At 38.1% G+C, this 12,529-nt stretch overlaps 1 protein-coding gene across 3 annotated transcripts in view; it reads left to right on the forward strand.

The window, feature by feature from the left end:
* Positions 1-12,529, forward strand: part of LOC125226255 (lachesin-like) — a 220,190-nt gene that overhangs the window by 173,666 nt on the left and 33,995 nt on the right. For all 3 annotated transcript variants that reach the window (XM_048130182.1, XM_048130181.1, XM_048130183.1), the window contains exon 6: positions 9,509-9,637. In XM_048130182.1, coding sequence (XP_047986139.1) covers positions 9,509-9,637 — 129 coding nt within the window. The remainder of the gene's footprint in view (positions 1-9,508; positions 9,638-12,529) is intronic.

The following is a 12,529-nucleotide window of genomic DNA, read 5'->3' on the forward strand; positions in this document are numbered from 1 at the left end:
TAGTGATTCACGTCGCGAGGCAAAGTGCTCTTGCGTCATACAATATCCATCTTAGCCGTGTCTCAGCCAACGCAATTTGGCCGAGGAAAAGTCGCACGCTGCTTCGTCCAAACCACACACGCAGGCGTTATACAACGCACGAATACTCTGATTGCAGACCTGAGCAGTGCATCATCATGCTCATCGTTGTATCAAAATATTAAAAATCGGTATTGTTCAACCTTACATTTTTGTCATTTATTAGGTATATATAATATTAATACGATACTAACAAAAGAAATAATTAAAAAATACATACCTTCAGATCTACAGCGCAGGCGTCGTCATATAACAGAGTGTTCATCGCCCTAAGCTTTCGTCACAATAAAACATGACCATAACATACGCTATCCGCAACACGCATCGTCAAAATTCAAGCACACACACAAAAAAAGGAAAACACAATACACTTAATAAAAACATTATATCCTAACCCGGTCAGTACCCAGAACAAACGTCCCCAAAATATAAGCCGCGTGTCCGCGCTGTATATAGCCAACGATATACCTTTACGAGGTACGAACCCGATCTAGGATCGCAACCCTATCCCGCAAGCGCTTACCCAGGGCCTTCACAAAATCCTTGGCTTCGGAGCACCAGGGATTAGCCGACTCAACCGCAACAGGGACAAAATCGTACACCGGCTTCGAGTTCGAGTACTTGGCATGCTTTTGCCTCGCCGGGTACTCCGCAGTTCCCCCAGCCGCTCGCGATACGATGTGAAATTCTAAAGATCACTCTATCTAATTGCAACGTGTTTGGCATCAAACCCGAAATAAAATATAAAAACGGAATCGAGCTCCTTGTTCCTATTGCGAGTTGCGGTTACGGTCGGTTAGTGTTGATGCATCGGCCGAGTTGAGACTGTTGGGAGCTAATGCACGAAGTTTATTCCACATTTTGTTGAGAACTCGTTCCAAACACCAATTGTGGTACAATCATTTCTTTAAACAGTATAGAAGAAAGTTTTTTAGATTAGATTTGTGCACCTTTTTCACGTTGTGTTTATAATAAGTAATATATGTCAGATCGCACAAGAAAGGAGCGAATGGCGAAGTCTAGTGTTGGAGGCTAAGATCCACTTTGGGTCGCTGACCCAGCGAAGTAAGTTGCGTATACTTTTTAAACGAATTACAAATAGTATGAGAGTCACAAAAAATACAATTATTATATCAGGATTTGTTATTACAGAAAAACCACTAAGGCAACTCTGATCTTAGAGTTTGCCTAATAATAGTAAGTGTAAGAGATTCGTTGACTTTCTTATGAATCAATTACAGAATCTCGCTAACTTATCTTACTTGTATCGGATCAATTATCACTTAAGTATATCATATTTCGCAACGTTTTGACATGCTGACAATTGACACCTAATAATGTCATTTTTTTACCATAAGTTAGGAAAGTTTATTTATTTATTCGTATGGCGCATTTACATAAACTTTCAAACAATATGTAGCTAAATGTAATAATTCTAGAATTATAAGTCCACATTCAGGGTCCCAAGCCACGAGATTGCGTCAGGTGTTAATTTAAACAGGTCTTCCGGAGGGCCTGGGAAAGCATGCAGAGGGCAGCGCTGTATAATGTGCTCAATGGTTTGAGCCTCTTCACCACACTCGCAGAGCGCAGAGTCCCGCCAACCCCATTTATGGCGGAAGTAATTGCAGCGCCCGTGACCAGTTCTCAGTCTGTTCACTCGACACCAGAGTTTTCGTGGCAAGTCAAAACCACCTGGTTTCGCTATGGGATCCATGGTTGGCAGTATAGTTCCAGCAGTAGTTTTACTCCACTCGTATTTCCAACTCTGTTCGAGGTCAAAATCAGTCAGTTTTTGGGCTGTAACGCATGCTGGGTGGCGAGACTTAAGACGTTGGGGTGGGGGATGGCAAAAGGACTGGTGGCAAGGCAAAGACTGCTGCGCTTTTATTTTTTCTGCTTCCCTCTTTAGCGCTTGTAGTCTACGCAGGTGCGGCGGAGCAATATGACTAAGAACCGGTAGCCAATGAAGGGGCGTAGACTTTATTGTGCCTGATACACAACGCATGGCTTCATTCAGCTTAGTATCCACTTTCTGAACATGTGCACTATTCAGCCATACTGGGGCACAGTATTCGGCAGCTGAGAAGACCAGGGCCGTAGCCGATGTACGAAGGCAATCAGCTGAGGCGCCCCAAGTAGTACCGCTAAGTTTGTGGAGGATGTTATTCCGCGTGGCAGCCTTCAACGCAACTTTGTGGAGATGTTCTTTGTAGGTCAAAGTTCTATCCAGTGTCACCCCAAGATACTTTGGATAGGGATTGTGTCCCAACTGACTTCCATTGAGAAACACAGCCGGGTGGTAGTTAGCAGACCGATTGTTGAGGTGAAAACATGCCACTTCCGTCTTGCTTGCACTAGGTATTAGACGCCAAGCGTTGAAGTACTCACTGAGTTTTACTAAATCTGACGACAAAACTTCCTCACCGGACTTGAAATCTTTACTCTGGTAAACAAGTGCTATATCATCAGCGTAAATGAATTTAGTGGACTCAGTAGGTGGTAAGTCGTGGATGTACAAGTTAAAAAGACTTGGAGCGAGGACAGAACCCTGGGGTAAGCCATTGTTCAGTCTTTTCTTGCGGCTTTTGGCATCACCAAGATAGACCTCAAATTCTCTATCGCTAAGCATACTCATTATTATGTCTGCTATTTCTCGGCTTGGGATCGCTTTAAGAATTTTACACATTAAGCCTTGCTTCCAGACAGTATCATATGCCGCAGTCAGGTCCACAAAGACTGCAGTAGACTTCAATTGTTTCTGAAAGCCAGCTTCAATATGTGTGGTCAGTGCCAATACTTGGTCCGTGCAGCTTCGTCCTCTTCTAAAACCTGCCTGCTCTGGTGGAATAACAGCGTCGATGTGTGGTGTGATTCTTGAGAGAATAAGGCGTTCTAGTAACTTAAATGTGCAACTGAGAAGGGATATGGGTCGAAAGTTTTCAGGCTTGTCATCCGTTTTGCCAGGTTTTAGGATTGCAATGACTTTGGCTAACTTGAATTCCCTCGGTAAGCAGTTGTTTTGTACAATATTGTCGAAGAGGGCAGTAAGCCAGCTTATGCTTGCTGGACCTATGGCTCGAATAAATTCGTTGAAAATGTTATCTGGTCCAGCTGCTTTACTATATTTTAGGAGCTTTATGCCTTCCATTACTTCGCCTATGCTAAAAGGTCTTGAGAGAAGATGGCCCGTTGGAGCGTTCCTCCTAGCAGTCCGCAGTTCTTGCTTAACTCGTTTTGAGAACAATTTATCCCGCTTAGCTCTGGTTACTTCTACCATCCGATTTGCAATGGCGTCAGGCTTTATGTTTCGACCGGAGCTTCGTGGGTGAGGTTTTCCTGAGAGGCGGTGCAGGACTTTCCAAGCCTTACGACTTGATCTTTTAAAATCCATGTTGGTAACTGTAGATTTCCACTTCTCCTTCCTAAAAAGATCCAAAGATTGGAGTAGCGTGGCTCCAGTCGCATGATCTTCTGTTTCCATATACATATAGTTAGGAAAGTACTCCGTATTATTAAAAAGATACCAGCAATAAACCGACAACCGTCATCGTCAATACTGAGTGGCAAATAAACGGCCAAGGACGTTGAAAATTATGTAAACACGAAACAAGTTTCCTCACATTGTAAATGTAAAATATTAAATGCAAATGTTGGAATAAAACTGAAATTAGAGACAGGATGAGCTGACCGCAGCTCGCGGGTGTCGGCGAAACGTGGCATGGCGGTCGCGCTGTTTGCATTAACTTACCCATTTATACGTCCGTGTTGTGTTATACGTATGGCGTAATTTCATAAACTCATATTAAAACAAATAAGGTTTACTATTTATTACGTAATACATGTTTTTATAAGTGCTTAACTATTTAATACAAAATTTAGAAATATGCCTATAAATTAAAAAAAAAACCTTAACTATAAAAAACCTTAACAAACTACCTAAATTAGTCAAACAACCCACCCTTCATCGTTCCCGACGCAAAGATGCCCATCACACTGGCCGCGTTTCCACGCTGAACCGCGATGGTCAACCCTGCAGACGACGCCCTAGCTCCCAGAGGAAGGTTTTTGCCTCCACACACCAGCACCCACTAGTCTCCACGGCTACCCGGAACAAATAAATAATTTGATAAGGCCGAGTACTTGTCCCTTTTTAGGACTGCCGCCTGCTCAGCAGCTCCTCCTGCCGTCTGCACGGTGCGAGCGAGGTGCGAGGCGGCAAACGTGATAACGCAGGTGGCATCCCATAAAAGGCACATTACCCCTCTCCCATGGCACCAGAGTTAACCCATCTGGCCTCTTACCGTCCGACAAAAATCCAATAACCATTGAATACATGGTCATCCTACATTATATTAAAGTACTACAATATGTCAAGTGCCATAAGTATCGCGGGAAAGACAGATCTTATTGATATTGGTGCCGACATCTCAAGGTGAGTGTAGACAAACATGTCAAGGATTGGCTAGAGAGCCTTAGGTTAAATTAATATCACATGGTAAGAGTCATTTAAAATAGAAAATAAAAAGATATTTATATACCAACACAGCACGAAATGGAAATGTATAAAAACTTAGTAAGTAAAATTACAGATGTGTGTGCAGTAAAATAGATGAGACTCAGAGAGACCGCTGATTTTCAGTCCGCAACCAATAAACATTAATCTAATACTTAACTAAATAACTAGCTTACTAGCTAACTCGGTGAATAGATCGTTGCCAAGGCGATGTAACTACTTAATAATTACAGGGCAAAACGGATACAGAGATTAACTTAAAATTTTAAAGATTAAAATTTGAATAAATGGTTAAAAGAGCAAAACATCATTGATAGTTTCGCACCATGCGTATCATTATCAACTACCTACAATCAGTATCAGTAGTAGCCGATGAGACAACGACCAAAATTATCTGACGACCTGAATAATCTTTCTAAATACACTGTGAAATAAAAAGGAGCGTTAAAACTTTGCATAGTGACTTTTGAGGCCTTAAAAAACAAGATTTATTGTAGGACTAATAAAAAAAATTGGATGTTTCATACATTCGCTTTATACTTTCAGACAATCAAACTGTCATGATGGCGCTCATTTCTATGGAACTGTAGCCGCCGTGCAGGATCAGGAGCCGACGACTTATAAAAACTTCAATATAAGTAGACAATATTATCCATGGGTATTATCTGAATCAGGCAACAATTTAATTCTAAAAGGTATATTGAGTGTAGTTAGGTATAAAATGTGTTTAAGATAACTGTTTTCTAAGATCCGCTAAAGAGTAGGTATGTAAAATGAGGCTAATTTTGAGATAGGTAGAATTTGCTGCCATTTTTTTTCGCGATTTCAGCATTGGTCTCATAATAAAAGTTGTTCATTATGACCTCAAAGGTCACTATGCAAAGTTTTAACGGTTCTTTTTATTAACCCCCGACGCAAAAACGAAGGGGTGTTATAAGTTTGACGTGTCTGTCTGTCAGTCTGTCCGTCTGTCTGTCTGTCTGTCTGTCTGTTTGTCTGTCTGTCTGTGTGTGTGTCTGTCTGTGGCATCGTAGCTCCCGAACGGATGAACCGATTTTGATTTAGTTTTTTTTGTCTGAAAGCTGAGTTAGTCGGGAGTGTTCTTAGCTATGTTTCATGAAAATCGGTCCACAATGTCGCGGTCGGGGGTTTTTTCAAAATTTTAATTTTTTGGTTAGGTTATTTCACATCGCATAGTTTTCAAAAGTTCGTGGTCAAAAATGACATAGTTTAATTTTATTTTCAATGTAAACACACACATTTGACATTGACGACTGATCTGGCCTAGCGCGTAGTGACCGCACTGCTAAGCCGCGGTCCTGGGTTAGAATCCCGGTCAGGGCATTTATTTGTGTGATGAGTGTCATGATTTTGTAAATAATGTTTAAAGAAATTACCTAAAATATAGTACTTTACTGACAGATTTCGAGGTAAATGGTAATTATCGTATGACAACATTATGAAAAACGTGTTTGAGGTGGAAGGGGAAAACGGAATCTAGAAGTAATGGTTGTGCCGGACGGCACTTTGGATCGAGACGGGCTGATGGACAGACGTAAATGGCACTAGTTGAGGCCGTTGATGAACCTGCCAGAAGGAGTTATAATATCTCAGAAGTGTCTAGAGATCTTCACGCTCATAACCGTCGGTCTATAAAAACAAAATTTTTCAATTCTTGTGTGATTTGTGATTACCTACATCTTGGTTTAGATTTTAACGTACAAAGTGGTTCAATGGGATGTCTAGTATAGTTTAGTGGCATATATAGTCTTATAATAATGAAAACGTGTAACAAAAAGTATAATTCAAAAATATATTCTAAATCTATGGGTACCTATTGATATTTTTACACGTACCTACCCGTTTTTAACTAACCGTTTTTGACTGAGTGACGGTTATTTTTAGTGTTATTTTATTTGTTTCGATTGTTTGTAATAATGTTTTACCTAGAATATCAACTCGTATTTTAAAATATTTGAGGGTAGCTAACTAACAGTGGACTTTTTAGTAGAATTAAATGATAGCATTTTAATCATAACCGTTACTGTCCCCACGTCTAGTTCTAATTTCCATCCATTTTATTTGTTTTAAATACGTACCTAGTATATTTGCTGTGCCAAACATCCCAACCATTGCGATAATCCCCATGCAATTAAAATCAACGACAACTCGTTTAATGTTTCGGGAATACATGGGTGGTGGTGATCGATTGTTATTAGAGATTTACACACAAAAAAATGTACATTGAAAAGTTTTGGTCGGCATGGTATAACTGTCACCGTCACGTACCAAAGACAGAAGTGTCTTTTGTGTGACGCAGTGGCGTCTTATATGTGACACGGAGGTGTATTCTGGTTGACGCGGTGGCGTCTTATATGTGACACGGAGGTGTCTTTTGTGTGACGCAGTGGCGTCTCATATGTGACACGGAGGTCTTTTAAGTGACGCAGTGGCGTCTTATATGTGACACGGTGGTGTCTTTTGTGTTACGCGGTGGCGTCTTATATGTGACACGGAGGTGTCTTTTGAGTGACGCAGTGGCGTCTTATATGTGACACGGAGGTGTCTTTTATGTGACGCAATGGCGTATTGTATGTGACACAGAGGTGTCCTTTGTGTGACGCAGAGGCGTCTTGTATGTGATACGGTGATGTCTTTTGTATGACACAATGACCGTTTTATGTGTGACATTTTGTCTTTTGCGTGAGGTAAACAAGTCTTTAAGAATCAATATGTCATTATTTCAATATTTTTTTTGATAGTTATTGTGAAAGTACAACGTGTTTTTATTGATTTTCGTTAACTTTAAGGGAAGATTCTTTAGGTAAAGTAGAATCAAGTTTTCTAAGAAACTAGTGTCGTAACTCTGCTATCGAGTTATTCAAAGAAATAGTTTATTGACTTGACTTGATTGACTTAATAAGTGTTGTACGGCCTAAAGGTTACTACTTCTTAGGATTAATTTGTAATGACGTAACGTCAGTTGCTTGACAGTAACTTGAATGGTACCTATTCTTAAGGGTCTCTCACACTGGTTAATTAATTTTATTATGAAATTACGAAAATCATAAAAAGAAATCTTTTTCTCCAATTTCACAAAAGTGACATGCCGAGTCGGATACTTAAACAAAAACTTAACCTCCCGAATGTCATGATTTTTTAGTATAAATAAATGTGTTCAATGTGAAAAATCTGTAATACTTGATTAATTGGTGCCTCATAATTATATTCAAGTCTTTCAGTTTATTCTAGAACTGGTAAGATTTTGGTTGTGTGGGGCGTGCGCCAGGCGACTGCACGCTGTCGGATGGCCGAATGTCATGATTTTGTAAATAATGTTTAAAGAAATTACCTAAAATATAGTACTTTACTGACAGATTTCGAGGTAAATGGTAATTATCGTATGACAACATTATGAAAAACGTGTTTGAGGTGGAAGGGGAAAACGGAATCTAGAAGTAATGGTTGTGCCGGACGGCACTTTGGATCGAGACGGGCTGATGGACAGACGTAAATGGCACTAGTTGAGGCCGTTGATGAACCTGCCAGAAGGAGTTATAATATGAGCATTTTGCATGTTTTAAATGTAATAATATAAGTATATTGTTTATATCGTTGTCTGAGTACTTGAGTAGGTACCCACAAGTTGTGGGTACCTACTCAAGTACCCACAACACAAGCCTTCCTCAGCTTACCATGGGACTTATTGTCAGTCAGTTTTTTTTATCTTATTTTATTTAGTGGTTACAGAATGGCAGTTACTTTTGAAGCGTTATTTAATACGATGCTTTTGATGCTGGCATGTCAGTCAGCGGTTCTGAAAGTACCAGTGGGAAACCCATGACATATCTGTCAGTCGCCTTGATGAAATGAGTGACGGGGTGGGACGTTTCAATCACGGTAGCAATATCGCAATGTGAGAACGACAGGAACTCAATTCATGAATGAGGTTGGCAGTGAAACAATCGAGCTTCAATCGAACCTTAACCCACATTATTCTACAACGTTATTACCTACACCGATGTTTTTTTTGTTGCTTTGCTGCTATGACTATTTGTAATGAATATCAGGAATAATATTTTCAGTATTCAATATACCCCATTTTGACTAACGCAATCTGGTTTAATGTCTAATACGGAAGAGAACAATTATTAGATACAGCTTATAATCAGTTAACATCAATTAAATTATGATACGACAACATTTGACTAAAGCTGTGGTCCAGCAAAGCGTCACGGTGGGATGATGATTAGGCTACTAGACTCATATCGAATGCGGCACAAAAATGATTGTATTCTGTAGTATTTGACATAAAAAAAAACAATATTTATAGATTTTGGTATTAAAAGTGTTTGATGACTACGTATTTTCAATTAAAAATGTGTGTGTTTTTTTTTATTTTGGCCACCGAAAACACTGTCAGCGATGTATGACGTCATCGACTTCGAACTTACTTCATGTCAAAACAATCACTGACATAATGAATTTTACGCCTCGGAAAATGTTCTTTTTGAGTAGAATGACCTGATGCACTTATCTAAATCTATAGATTAACATTAGAACATTACTGTGTTGTTTTCATCTGATTACGTAAAAGTATACTTTAAAAATATTTTCTGCTATTTTTAGGTCATAATTAAATAAGGTAATATTTTATTTCGGTTAATTGGACAGTAGGTAATCATATAATTCATATAAAACAGACTTTAAAAAAGGGTCAAGTATCCTATACCGTAGTAAATTCATACGTTTACCACTAATCGTGAGTAGCAAGTAACAAAAGTATGAACTCGTAAAAACACCTAGTGTGTCAATGAGTAAAACGGTCAAATATGAAGGCCAGACAGATTCTTCTCTCCTTATGACACAATTATCCGTATTGGCCTTAATTTCGACTCAAAATTTTTATTGCAGTGACAGTCTACGAAGGGGACACGCTCAGCCTTCAGCGCATCAGTCGCACAGAGATGGGCGCCTACCTCTGCATCGCCACCAACGCGGTCCCGCCCTCTGTGTCTAAGCGCATCATCGTGGATGTCGAATGTAAGTATTATTATAGTTCGTCTGCCCTTATCCCAGTCATTATAATTTATTCATTACAACCGGGTTATACAGGATGCTCTTATAATGGCCTCCATATTCCTTCTTTATTTATGTAGGTTAGGTAGGTACCTATTTAGTTTTGAGTAGTTTTATTAAGTTTTTATTTTTTTTGATTTATACTTTGGGGTCGGCGCAGCATGGCCTCCATATTAAGGAATATGGAGGCTCTATACCTTTTTATTGCTCGTCATCTCATCAGTCACTTGTTGAATGTATGTAACTATAATTTTTCGAATACACGCAGTGGGGAATCGGTTACTAACAAAACAAAGCGAATTAAGGGCAAGTCGAGGATTTTATAGTCGAAAATAAGTTGTAGTTGTGCTTTGATTGCTATTTCTCGACACAGGGTTAAACTAAAACATTTAGAACCTCATTTGTGAAAAAAATCCTTTGGCTTAAGTTTGATATTGTTAAATATTATACTAAGCTTAAATATCGTATAGTTATATACCATCCAATTGAATTGTGCCACATTAAAACGCTATACACTGCCGATTGTGCCAGCCTGGCTCTTGGCTACGTGTCAAACGTTCTCATGCTAATTTGATGCAGCCTTGCGGTGCAGTGTAAGTGAATACAAGTCTCTAATGGAATAGGAATATTGATTTCATACTAATATACATGGAGGAGTGTTCAATTGACATTCTGATATCTCTGTTGTCAGTAGGTACTCGTAATTGTACAATAATAATTAATAGGGATAGTTTTTGATAGGATAGGTATTGTCTTCTGTTACTATTACAAGTGTTGTTAATATAAAAGTATTTCTTAAAGTTTTGTTACTTAAGGTTATTGTTGATAAATATAATATTGTCCATATCTTAGAATAGGTTTTATTTATTACACTTGTTAGAACAAATTATAATAATAAAGTTATCGTCAATAACTGTAATAGGATTTTTATTACGTTACAAGCGTATAGTTATGTAAGTTGAGATTGTTTGTTCACAACATTCGTAGTGATTTATATTGTGATACGACAAACCTTTTGCCTGTTTATAACCATTTATAAACTCAATAATACCATTAAGTAAATACCTGCAATCAATTTACAAAATCGTTATTCCCAATTAAACGTCCGCCCCGTCGTCTTATTCTGTTGCTAATTTTATTGTACAATGACAAAAATCTTTACTATAAAAACTTTGATTAAAAAAAGGTATTCCTTAAAGAGCATTTTGAATTTCTAATTAAAACGCAGCTGGCTAAATACGAGCAAGACGCGATAATTGAAAGATAATATTTTTTCACGGCGGAGTGGTTCCGAGATTGCGACGCTTCAGGAAAAACAACGTTCTTTTGTGCTCGTTCAATGAAGTGATAGCTATCTGGATATTGTGACGGCAACGTGACAGCTTGATGGAGGGCGCTGGGGTTAAAAATGGTGAATATCTGCCATCAATATGTCGATTTATTACTGGTCCTCATATAATCTCAAACGATACGGACCAGATGCAAACATAAACTACAAAATGGGGTGAGTATAAGTGCTCCTCATGAGTATTTAAGATCTTAAGTAAGAATCCAATTTTATTTGCATAAAAGTTTCATGTCAACATAAAATAAGATGCATATTATAATTTAAAGAGTTTAAAAATCTAAGTGAATAGCCAGCTATAAACTTGAGGTAACGCGATGAGAAAGGTTATAAAACTGAGATAAGACGCAGTAAAAAGTGAAATTATAAGTCAAGATAATGAAGTCATCTGCACAAGGACAATAAAGAAAGAACTTTATAAATATTTTAAAACGGCGCGGAATATTAAAGCACATCACGACGGAGTAATATTCCTGGGAATTGCCCCATAACGGCGGGCGTAAATTACGTTGAGAGTGAGCGTGTGCGTTGTACACGAGGATCGGACGGTTCAAGCCGATCGGTTCCGTACGTGTGACTGATCCATTATTATTCAGCGCCTATAATTTTTCCACATTTATACATTTCTTGAATTGTGTTCACTTGAAATTAATAAGGACGGTTATATGTAAATATAATTGTATTAAAATTGCCAAAAAGGCAATTCATAATATTTATTTGAAATATGAAAACATTTTATCGTATATAAGAAATAATAAATACATAAATAAATACTTAAATATTGTAGGACATTCTTACACAGATTGACCGAGTTCCACGGTAAGCTCAAGAAGGCTTGTGTTGTGGGTACTCAGACAACGATATATATAATATACAAATAAATGCGTAGAAAACATCCATGACTCAGGAACAAATATCTGTGCTCATCACACAAATAAATGCCCTTACCGGGATACCCGGAACCGCGGCTTAGCAGGCAGTGTCACGTCCGCTAGGCCAGACCGGTTAATAAAAGAAGTAATTATAATTTGCAAAAACCGATCTCACCCTTGTGTGTGGTCAAAAAAGTAGTCTGCTAGGTTAAATGAAGTTATTTTTATCAAACATACGCCAAGACAAATTAAATTTGAAGATGTTTAGTTTAAGCATAGATTCAAGTCTCAAAATGTTTAATTATAGCTCGATCGAAACCTTTGTAAAGGATAAGCATTGAATAGGTGTTGCCCTTTTGTGTGAAGTAATATCGTAGGAGTTATCTGTAGGAAGATGATTATTACCTTCGCCTACAATGTTTAATTGAAGTTCAGCTTATTTTTAGAATTCTCAAATTAAATTGCAAAATAGGTACACACGCAGCGAATTTACAGTTTCGTTATGACAATCATATTAAACTAAAATGCCAATATTCTTTTTATTAATAGCTAAAATGAGTACTTTTAAACTTAATCATAAAAAAATAAATCTTAAATTATTCAAAATTGATTCTTCTGATGAATTCGAAACAATTATAC

The sequence above is a fragment of the Leguminivora glycinivorella genome, chromosome 5, assembly GCF_023078275.1.
Source record: "Leguminivora glycinivorella isolate SPB_JAAS2020 chromosome 5, LegGlyc_1.1, whole genome shotgun sequence".
NCBI lineage: Eukaryota > Metazoa > Arthropoda > Insecta > Lepidoptera > Tortricidae > Leguminivora > Leguminivora glycinivorella.